We start from the raw sequence: 12,161 nt of genomic DNA on the forward strand, positions 1-12,161 counted from the left end.
TCTAGCTCTAAATGACAATAACTATTGGACCCGGAGAGGGATCACGATGCTTTCACATATTTGTACGGTCGGTAAATTAAAACCTATAGGGGAAATATTTCACGAGACCCCAATTACGGCATTAAGTCACTATAGATACGCTCAACTTAAGCATGCACTCGCATATATGCGAAATAAAATTTCTCAAGTACCGGTCACGCAGGCACGGTTAGGCTTCTGTTACACTTTTTATGGGAAAAAAAGTCAGGGTTTCACAAATTTACACCAGATTTAGAAAGGAATTAAGCACTGTTCTTAAATTTAAAAGTGTTGGTATAGAGTAAAGGAATTCGAGCATATTAAATGTAAAGGAGGGAAACATCGGACATAATCGGAGGATGTATGGCTGGAGTGGAACTGATAAATAATAAAAACAGCCCAGGCGGAAACCTTCTCGCACATATTGTGATAATGGTCTGTTCTACAGAGACGGTAGGAAATAACCTGGAATGGTGGTGGGAGTCGCCTGCCGTGGCCTGGCTGGGGAGGGTGGGAACGGGGGACGTGGGCAGGTTGGATAGGGTTTGTATGGAAGGAGGGAGATGTGTACCCATCCTGGGGGTTTCTTATATGCTGATCGGACTGGCAGGCCAATGTGTCATGCCAGAAGCCTATCAGTATGTATACTATTTAGATTACACACTTGAAGATGTAATATGTATATGCATTGTGTTCCTCCCTTTTTTTTTATTTTTATATATTTGTATATTGCCTTGTCTCAGAGAAAATTAATAAAGAAATTTATAAATTTAAAAACTATTAAACCGGAAATCTTAACTCCTCACTTTTTATTCTTCTTTGCACCATCGGAATTACCCGGCCTCGTTCCACATCGCCCCGCCTGAAAAGGTGTTTTGGTGGTCAGTAAGGGGTTAAAGTACAGCTCCACTTTTGAACATCATTTTACCTTCTGTGACGTCCGTCCGACCTCTGTTTTTATATTTGTAGATATTTAGTCTCGCCTCTCATGCACTGGTCTTGGTATAATCGTGATTTATACTCCAGTCACATCCAAATCTGCGTTCAGAATTCAACTTTTTTCCTGTGAAGTCACATATGACTGCCACCCATTGTTGCCGGAGGAGTGTCTGTGTAGGTTATATTCTGTTGTGCTGCGTCTCAGGCGTGTAGGCAAAAAACGCACCTTCTCCCGCAGTGCAATATATGCAAATGAGTCTCTAGGAGCAACGGGGGCGTTGCCATTACACCTAGAGGCTCAGCTCTCTCTGCAACTGCTGCGACCTCTCCACTTTGACAGGACCAGGTGTGATCAAGTTTACACTGGTCCTGTGAGTCAAAGTGCAGAGAGAGCTGAGCCTCTAGGTGTAACGGTAACGCCCCTGTTGCTCCTAGAGACTCATTTGCATATAATAAAACTAAATTTTTCTCAGCAATGTGGACACATATGAACACGGGACCAACACAGATGTCTTTAGCTGCCAAGTGCACATGTAACAGGTCAGCCAGTGTCATAGGGACAAAACTGCTGGCAGATGCCCTTTAACTAAATACACATAGGATGGTAAAGGGAAACCATCAACAAGCAGGTGAGAGGCTATCAAAAGACCATAATTTGGGTCTTTTTTTGCTCTTTGGAATGTGGGCCCCTTTGCCCACCTAGGCTGCAAAAAAGTGTCACACATGTGGTATCGCCGTACTCAGGAGAAGTTGGGCAATGTGTTTTGGGGTGTCATTTTACATATACCCATGCTGGGTGAGATAAATATCTCTGTCAAATGACAACTTTGTATAAAAAAAATGGGAAAAGTTGTCTTTTAGAGATATTTCTCTCACCCAGCATGGGTATATGTAAAAAGACACCCCAAAACACATTGCCCAACTTCTCCTGAGTACGGCGATACCACATGTGTGACACTTTTTTGCAGCCTAGGTGCGCAAAGGGGCCCACATTCTAAAGAGCACCTTTAGGATTTCACAGGACATTTTTTACACATTTGAATTTCAAACTACTTCTCGCGCATTAGGGCCCCTAAAATGCCAGGGCAGTATAACTATCCCACAAGTAACCCCATTTTGGAAAGAAAACACCCCCAGGTATTTCGTGATGGGCATAGTGAGTTCATGGAAGTTTTTATTTTTTGTCACAAGTTAGTGGAATATGAGACTTTGATGATTTTTTTTATTTATTTTTTTCTTACAAAGTCTCATATTCCACTAACTTGTGACAAAAAATAAAAACTTCCATGAACTCACCTATGCCCATCAGCAAATACCTTAGGGTGTCTACTTTCCGAAATGGGGTCATTTGTGGGGTTTTTCTACTGTCTGGGCATTGTAGAACCTCAGGAAACATGACAGGTGCTCAGAAAGTCAGAGCTGCTTCAAAATGCGGAAATTCACATTTTTGTACCATAGTTTGTAAACGCTATAACTTTTACCCAAACCAATAAATATACACTTATTGCATTTTTTTTTTTATCAAAGACATGTAGCACAATAAATTTAGAGAAAAATGTATATAGAAATGTATTTTTTTTATTTTTTTGCAAAAATTTCGGCAAATTTCGATTAATAACAAAAAAGTAAAAATGTCAGCAGCAATGAAATACCACCAAATGAAAGCTCTATTAGTGAGAAGAAAAGGAGGTAAAATTCATTTGGGTGGTAAGTTGTATGACCGAGCAATAAACGGTGAAAGTAGTGTAGGTCAGAAGTGTAAAAAGTGGTCTGGTCATTAAGGGTGTTTAAGCTAGGGGAGCTGAAGTGGTTAATAATGCCCCTATCTTAAATAATTTCCCCCATGGTTTAAATAATGGCCTACCGCAGTTTTTTTTTTTTTGTTGATTTTACAAAAACCACTACTTTTCCACTTGCTCGCTCTGCAGCAGTCTCTTCTCGCTTCCCTGAACAGGACCTGCGATGACGTCACTGAGCTCTCCCACGTGGTTACATATCCACGCATATCACAGGTCCTACTCAATGAAGAGAGAAGAGACTGCCGCAGCACGAACAAGTAGATGAGGTGGTTTTTTTTTTAACTCCTAAATGGCCATATAGATAAAGTGTACCGTTTTTAACGGCCGTTAGACAGGTGCACTCATGTCAATCGGCCGTTAAAAACGGTCCCGTTGATTTCAATGGGGTCCGTCTGGCCGTGGAAACATGTCCAATTTTTTGGGACGGATGCTATTCACTGGCCGTTAACAGAACGGCCATGTGAATAGCCCCATAGACTTTCATTGGTGCTAATAATGGCTGTGTGATGGCCATTACTTAGGCTACTTTCACACTAGCGGTTTTCTTTTCCGGCACTGAGTTCCGTCCTAGGGGCTCAATACCGGAAAAGAACTGATCAGTTTCATCCCCATGCTTTCTGAATGGAGCGTAATCCGTTCAGGATGTCTTCAGTTCAGTCATTTTGATTGATCAGGCAAAAGATAAAACCGCAGCATGCTACGGTTTTATCTCCGGCGAAAAAAACTGAAGACTTGCCGGATCCGGCATTTTTCCCCATAGGAATGTATTAGTGCCGGATCCGGCATTCAAAATACCGGAATGCCGGATCAGTCCTTCCTGTCTGCGCATGCGCAGACCGGTGAAAAAAGATACAAGATGGATCCATATGTCCGCATGACAAGCGGAGAGACTGATCCGCATCCAGATGCATCTCACAAATGCTTTCAGCCACATGCAGATCGGCGTATCCGGCGGGCAGTTCCAACGACGGAACTGCCCGACGGATCACACTGCCGCAAGTGTGAAAGTAGCCTTAGACGGCCATAATTCACTCGTGTGCATGAGGCCTAATGCATTCTGAATGGAAAAGTATCCGCTCAGAATGCATCAGTTCGGTCTCCATTCCGCTTTGGAGACGGAAGTTTTGGTGTCCGTCTGATGAAACTGAGCCAAACGGATCCGTCCTGGCACACAATGTAAGTCAATGGGGACGGATCCGTTTTTTCACTGACACAATCTGGCACAATAGAAAACGGATCCGTCCCCCATTGACTTTCAATGGAGTTCATGACTGATCCGTCTTGGCTATGTTACAGATAATACAACCGGATCCGTTCTGAACGGATGCAAACGGTTGTATTATCTGAACGGATCTGTCCATGACTGATCCGCACAAAACGTGAGTGTGAAAGTAGCCTAAGCAGAGATCTTGAAGATGGTGAGGAACTGAAGCATCAAGTCCATTAGAAAGCCGTAGAACTTCTCATTTAGCTTTATTAACCTGACACTAGGAAACCCATGTGACAAGTTCCAGTCACCAGATTCATGAACGCAGCTTTGGAGTACAAGACATGATGTGGCTGAAGGAAATGGAATCCACCCTTGTCTTTCCACAAATTTGGTTAAACACCCTAATTTCTCACAGTACAAATGCTATAAATAATTGAGACCCGAAACCCTCAACCCGCTGCAGTACCCATTGCAACCACTGGATGGCCACCCATACACAAATATAGCATAATAGTCTCCTGATAGAGTATCCCAAAGTCCTGCATGGGAACCGTGTGTAGAGCAAGGAGGAAGGACAAAGGACACCTGAAACTCTGCACAGATGTGTTCCTCATGTCTCGTGACCCCATCCAAAAGACCCGATAAGGAGGAAATGCCAAATTAAACTTGTTTTTACTCAAATATGATTCATTATTATTTTTTTATGAACTTTTGGATAGTCAATCCAGAAATGGGTCAAGGTTGGTTGGCACAAGCCCCCGAGCAATGGCAAAACCAGCAGAAATGTGATTGAGGCTTTAGATGTTATTGGAGTGAGAGAACAGAACAAGATCTCTGATGCAAAGTCAACATTTTTTTTCTCTGTGTGTGTGTGTGTGTGTATATATATATATATATATATATATATATATATATATAATATATTTTTATTTATTTTTTTAATTCATATTTTTGTCATTTGCAGGACATGTCCCAGTGGACCCTGCGGCATACGTACTCCATCCTCCTTCCCGGCGTGGATCTGGCCTCATAAGGTTGCCTGCGCCTCCCGTTGGGTTCCCTCCCAGCTTTGACACGTTTCCACTTCAAATCCTTAACACGTGAGGCGAGTGCATCTGGCGCCATGTTCTCAGGCCGGACAGACAAGCGGTGCTTCTTCATGTGTTTGGCCGCCTCTCAACTGCTGTTTATTTTGCTGCTGTATTGGCATGGAGCCTCCAGCATGTTTCAGGGAATTTTCGGAGCCTACCCTGTATGGGATTATTCGAAAACCCAGGACGTCTACACCAACCTGAGCCTATTCATTCCGGACCCCGAAGTCGCAAAGACTCAGTACTGTCCCGTCAGGTCTCCCATACTTGGTAGGTTTCTTATCTATAAATCCTGGTTCAGGCAACTGGTGTGGTGACCACTGAGATTTTGGAGGGTGTCCATGGGTATTTGTGCTGATGAGGTAAAGACGAAGTCTGGCTCAGTTGTCGTTCCAGTCCATCCCAAAGGTGTTGGATGGGGCTGAGGTCAGGGTTCTGTGCACCCGCCAAACTTGTCACCCCATGTCATTACGGCTTTGTGCACATGGGCCACCTGTAAAGTTGGGCGTTAGCAGACTCTTGGCATTGAGCTTAGGCTTGTGTGCAGCTGCTCCACCATGGAGAACCCATCTCATGAAGCTCCTCAGACACAGTTATTGTGCAGTCTGGATCTCTGTAGTGAGTGATACAACAGAAGCTTCAAACCCTTGGCCGTCGATACGTAAGTCCAGAAAAAAAAACCTTTTAAGGGCTCAAAATTCGCAAGCATATTATATTTTTTCCTCGAGATCAGGGTCATCAAAGACCAGAAAGTGCTGTATGTGTCAAACTTGACATCTCGATGGGTTGCTGTCCTGTCTTCTTCTCAGATTACAAGCCTAGGTGACTACATCAGCAGGTTCCCTAGACTCTCCTTCCATCTCCCCATCATGTGACGACAGTCTAATTTTTACACTCATTATGCTTCCTGTTGGGTAAGATGACAGACGAGCAGGTGTCCCAGGGCAGGAATGGCCATTTCCCCCCACACCAGGGAAGGGCAGGAACTAATGTTGGTGAGGAGTAAGGCCCCGACAGAGCTCTACCCAGATTATTTCTTATTACCATGACAGCAGAAATTGGTAGAGTGCTTAGCCTTGGAAAAAATAGAAGGGGTTATCTGAGATTAGAGGGGAATTTATTAAAACCTCAGTTTTAGACGTGTGCACTGGAGTAAGATGCGCCAAGAGGTGCAGACCTCTCACTAAATTGGCGCATCTTGCGGCAGTCTGTGCACTACAAAAGTAAATCTACACCAGCTGTGGGTGCTTACAAGCTACATCAGTTTTTGGCGTAAATTATAGTAAATATGTTGGTCAGTGGAAGCCACATCTATTCAAAAAAGGTGACGTAAAATAGAAAAAACAAAATGTAAATTTTTAGTAAAAACCCCTCATCCTTCAAAATTTGCAGCTGTTATATGCAAAAAAAAAAACTACTTTTTGGTGCTGCTTTTGAAAAAAAGATTTTTGTTAAATCTCTTACCACCCCTTTAATTGAATAAAGGGGTGTGTGCCAAGATCAAACTCATATGCACAGGATAGAGGAGTAGTATCTGATCGGCAGGGGTTTGATCAATGACTATCGTGAGAACGGGATTCCCTGAATGAATGAGGCTAATGGTGGAGCGTGTGTGCTGCAGCTCCATTCATTCTCTATGGAGCTGCCAGAGATGGACCCCTTTAAGGCGAGATGAAGCACGGTATCTCACTTGTATGTTTTCTATACGACAAGTTGTTTGCTGTGGTTCTGAGCGGTAAAGAAGGCGGCTGTACCCTCACACATCAGAGGCTTTGACAGCGTCACCCCCTCGGACCTGGCGTAAGAAAAGCAGAATGTCCGGCTTAAAGGTCACATCTGACACCTCACTTAATTTAAGAAATGAAAGGTGTTTGGGCTTAAAAGGTCACCGTACAGATGGAGCCGTCAAAAGGGATTTGTCTACTTGCCTCTTTTGTAATCGGAAAACCTCAAAATGAGAGATCGGACTCTGTACACATATATTGAGACTTTTTAACCGTTGTTGGGGGATGGGCACCGCTTTCTGGTGGTAGATACATTTTATATTTTATTGCTTATAGGGGTTGTTGCTTTGGACGGTCCCTTTTATTTTATTTTTTCCCCGTTACGGGGATCACCCGAAAATGAGACAGACAACATGTGAGGGTGTGCTATAGTCAATGTCCAGACCACTGCCCATGAACCCAAAAACTGCCACCAGCTTTCGGGAACCTCTCCAGATAGCATGAAATTAAGGCTACATCTAGGTACACAGCAGAGTTGCTGCGAGGCAGAATGAAATTGGCTGCTAGGGACCCAGGATATGTCTGCGGAGCTTGATAGCAGAATTCTGGTGCGGGCATGCTAGTAGCATAACTTCCAGAATGCCCAGGAGAGACAAACATGATGAATGCAGTATACAAGGGGTTAAATCCAGAGACAAGCCAGGGTCGATACCAGGAGAGTAGAGTCAGCATCCACAAGGATAATCCAAACAAGCCAGAAGTAAAAAAAAAAAACAGAAGTCTGAGTAAGTCGCACAGTACAGAGCCAATTACAATCACAGGCAGCAATGATACGAAACAGCTGACTTTAATCCCCCGCCTGGCTCCAGGATTGGACACTGAGTCAGAAACCAGATTCACTCGGTTTCCAGTCACACGAACGGGTCCATCATCCGGATAGGATAGATCATCAATATCAGATCAGCAGGGGGCCTACACTCCCACCGATTGGCTGTTTAAAGAGAACACTGCGCTGGTGCAAGCGCTGTGTTCTATTCTCAGTTTGCCGTCGACATTGTGACAACTGACCAGCTGCTTGAAGAGCACGCAGTGCTCGTGGTCTCCATTTCACAACTCCGCCATCCCATTCCCTTCAATGGGACGGCTCCTTCCTAGTCAAGTTAATAGGACGGAGCCATCCCATTGAATTGAATGGGCACTGCGAAGCTGTAATTACACCTGCTGGCCGCTGCAGTGTCACCGGTAAACGGATCTGATATTGATGAGCTATCCTGAGGATAGGTCATCAATATAACAAAAGCGGGCAACCTCTGGAGTGGAAAGCTGCGGTAAGTGAATGGATAGTTTTTTTTTTTTTCGCAACCTGCAAATCCAGAAAATTAGCTCCCGACCCACAATCAACAAAAGCTTTACACACAACCATATTTTCAGAATTAAAAATTGAAAACGGGCAACAAAACATTCTTGGAAGGAATGGGGAAACACCTGGCTGCCTAGGTGGTCTTCCCAAGAACTACCTAGAGGTTGGCGTTTGCCAGCTTGGAACAATTCTTGAGCATATGGCAAGCATTTCCATAGTAAAAGAACAGGACTCACCGCTCCTGCGCTGACATGGTGGATCCTAGCTGCATAGGTTCCTCAGAAGACAAGGAATGGACCTTAGATTTCAAGGGAGTAGGCTGCAAAGAAATGAACTCCTTTGTTATGCTTCTATCACTTCTATCACTTCTGATGGCTAGGGTCATAGCTTCCTTGAAGGACATCTCTGCAAATAATATCACACCGGTGACAGGTTTTAGAAGGTCTGAAAGATTATCTGCACATTAGTGATCTGACAGCCTCTTTTGGTTTACCTTTACCTCCCCCTATTTAGTCTGACTTTACCCATCACTCCTTACTCTGGATAGCTTCATTTGGTTTTTGGAAGAGCTGGAGTGTGGTTCTAGTTGAAGTCCTGTTCGTCCATCAGCCTCAGAAGTTAAGTGTTCAGTTTGTTGTATTTGTATTTTGTATTTCCCCCACCTTTTTGTTTTTTACTCGGCCTCAGCGAGGCGCTGGTTCCTTCACCAGGGAAGGAGCAGGTAGTCTCTGCCCTGTCATTACCATTAGGGCATCCGAGGGCCACCAGGGTTTTCTAGGTTCCTGTGTATGGGCATCTCTACCATCGAGAGGTGCCCATACGGATAGGAGTTAGGGCCAGGAACAGGGTTTTATAGGTGGTGACCCTTTTCCTTCCCTAGCGGTGAGGCCTAGTGTCTTTTCCCTTCCTTGTTGTCTTTTGGTGTTCTCCCCTACTACATCCGTGACAAATAATTTAACAAAATCCTTCAAACGCTCGGATAAACCTTGATGGAAATTACAAGGAAGAGCTAGGCTATTCCACTGGGAAGCAATAGACAATCTCCTAAATTCAGAACAGTTATCTTCCACAGGGAGATCACCCTGCCAGAGAGAGGAGATTAGCTTCAGCCAGGGACTGGTGATCGAGTTTGTCAGATGGCAAACCCAAGGCTGCAAAAAAAAAATAAAGTCTCTGCAGATTTCAGTTCTGGGGCATTAAGATCCAGAGAAAAGGACCAGACCTGAGGATCTCCTGTAGAAGAGGCATAATGAATCCCATTCATTCATGCTAAATTCCTGGTGAAAGAGGCCTCAAACGGAAATACAGCTTGCAACTCTCCTGAAATGTCACAAACTACACTGCTCAAAAAAATAAAGGGAACACAAAAATAACACATCCTAGATCTGAATTAATTAAATATTTTTCTGAAATACTTTGTTTTTTACATAGTTGAATGTGCTGACAACAAAATCACACAAAAATTAAAAAATGTAAATCAAATTTTTCAACCCATGGAGGTCTGGATTTGGAGTCCCACTCAAAATTAAAGTGGAAAAACACACTACAGGCTGATCCAACTTTGATGTAATGTCCTTAAAACAAGTCAAAATGAGGCTCAGTAGTGTGTGTGGCCTCCACGTTCCTGTAGGACCTCCCTACAACGCCTGTGCATGCTCCTGATGAGGTGGCGGACGGTCTCCTGAGGGATCTCCTCCCAGACCTGGACTAAAGCATCTGCCAACTCCTGGACAGTCTGTGGTGCAACGTGACGTTGGTGGGTAGAGCGAGACATGATGTCCCAGATGTGCTCAATTGGATTCAGGTCTGGGGAACGGGCGGGCCAGTCCATAGCATCAATGCCTACGTCTTGCAGGAACTGCTGACACACTCCAGCCACATGAGGTCTAGCATTGTCTTGCATTAGGAGGAACCCAGGACCAACCGCACCAGCATATGGTCTCACAAGGGGTCTGAGGATCTCATCTCGGTACCTAATGGCAGTCAGGCTACCTCTGGCGAGCACATGGAGGGCTGTTCGGCCCTCCGAAGAAATGCCACCCCACACCATTACTGACCCAATGCCAAACCGGTCATGCTGGAGGATGTTGCAGGCAGCAGAACGTTCTCCACGGCATCTCCAGACTCTGTCACATGTGCTCAGTGTGAACCTGCTTTCATCTGTGAAGAGCACAGGGCGCCAGTGGCGAATTTGCCAATCTTGGTGTTTTCTGGCAAATGCCAAACGTCCTGCACGGTGTTGGGCTGTAAGCCCAACACCCACCTGTGGACGTCGGGCCCTCATATCACCCTCATGGAGTCTGTTTCTGACCGTTTGAGCAGACACATGCACATTTGTGGCCTGCTGGAGGTCATTTTGCAGGGCTCTGGCAGTGCTCCTCATGTTCCTCCTTGCACAAAGGCGGAGGTAGCGGTCCTGCTGCTGGGTTGTTGCCCTCCTACGGCCTCCTCCACTTCTCCTGATGTACTGGCCTGTCTCCTGGTAGTGCCTCCATTCTCTGGACACTACGCTGACAGACACAGCAAACCTTCTTGCCACAGCTCGCATTGATGTGCAATCCTGGATAAGCTGCACTACCTGAGCCACTTGTGTGGGTTGTAGACTCCGTCTCATGCTACCACTAGAGTGAAAGCACCGCCAGCATTCAAAAGTGACCAAAACATCAGCCAGGAAGCATAGGAACTGAGAAGTGGTCTGTGGTTACCACCTGCAGAACCACTCCTTTATTGGGGGTGTCTTGCTAATTGCCTATAATTTCCACCTGTTGTCTATCCCATTTGCACAAAGGCATGTGAAATTGATTGTCACTCAGTGTTGCTTCCTAAGTGGACAGTTTGATTTCACAGAAGTGTGATTGACTTGGAGTTACATTGTGTTGTTTAAGTGTTCCCTTTATTTTTTTGAGCAGTGTATTTCCGATCATCAGAAAATTCATCAGGAAGGTTTACCTTTTGATGTAGCTGGATTTGGAATGGTACCTGCAGTAACATTTTGTCCATTTTGATGTTGAAATCTTTTCAGCCAGATCCAGGACCAGCTGGGTTAAGCCCTGCATTTGGTCCACAACACAATGAATCTGCTCCATACTAGGCCTGTGAGATGTTCCCCGTCCTAACCACCGCTAGTGTACCCAAAATCTGCCACCAGCCTTCTGAAACCTCTCCAAGTAGTATGAAACTAAGGCTGCCCCTAGGTATTCACCAGAGCTAGAAATGGAAGATGGGTTACTGCAGGTTCTGGTAGACAGAGTTGTTGATAGAAGACGTGTCCCACAGTCTGTGGCTCTCCATAATTCATTTGCAGCACTTTCAGAGCGCAAGAGCAACATGGAGGATGGCTCAAACACAGTGGGCGAGGAACAATCATCTCCCATGCCTAAAGTATGCAAGAATGAAGCCAAAGACAAAAAGGATAAGGTGAGGACTGATGGTAAGCAGCTGTGGGTGATTCTATCATAAGAGGTGTGAAGTTTGAGGGAAATGGTTTTGTGAGATGTACTACCGCTAGCAGGGTCAGACGACGTATCCTTAATATTGTTAGGCAAGCAAAGCAGGAAAGGGAGGTGGATGTTATTGTCCATCTTGGGACAAATGATCTGGCTTGCAATGAGGTTTCAAAGGTGAAGGAAGCTTTTCACACACTTGGTAATGATATACGGGAGGTTGCATCAACTGTTTCATTCTCTGCAGTTTTGCCTGTGCATAACCTTCAGCATGACAGGAAGATGCGCATTAAGGAATTCAATGTATGGCTTGGTGAATGGAGTCTGAACCAAGGGTTTGGCTTTGTGTCTCATGTTAGCTCTTGGAATGGAAAAGAACTGTACAAGAAAGATGGTTTGCATCTTTCTCTCAAGGGAACGAATGTCCTCTATAGATTTAGTGGCTGTTACTGAGACATGGTTCAATGGGAGTAATGACTGGGATATAACAATACCAGGGTTCTCTCTATATAGGAAAGACAGAGAAGGCAAGAAAGGGGGGGGGGTGGCCCTGTATGTGAAAGATAGCAAAAAATCT

The 12,161-nt window shown here is 44.7% G+C and overlaps 1 protein-coding gene across 2 annotated transcripts in view; it reads left to right on the plus strand.

Annotated features, from left to right (window-relative positions):
- LOC120994388 (beta-1,4-galactosyltransferase 3-like) overlaps positions 1-12,161 on the plus strand; it is a 462,074-nt gene that overhangs the window by 344,999 nt on the left and 104,914 nt on the right. For both annotated transcript variants that reach the window (XM_040422909.1, XM_040422908.1), the window contains exon 2: positions 4,931-5,327. In XM_040422909.1, coding sequence (XP_040278843.1) covers positions 5,090-5,327 — 238 coding nt within the window. In that variant the 5' untranslated portion in view covers positions 4,931-5,089. The remainder of the gene's footprint in view (positions 1-4,930; positions 5,328-12,161) is intronic.

This window comes from Bufo bufo, chromosome 3 (assembly GCF_905171765.1).
Source record: "Bufo bufo chromosome 3, aBufBuf1.1, whole genome shotgun sequence".
Taxonomy (NCBI): Eukaryota; Metazoa; Chordata; class Amphibia; order Anura; family Bufonidae; genus Bufo; species Bufo bufo.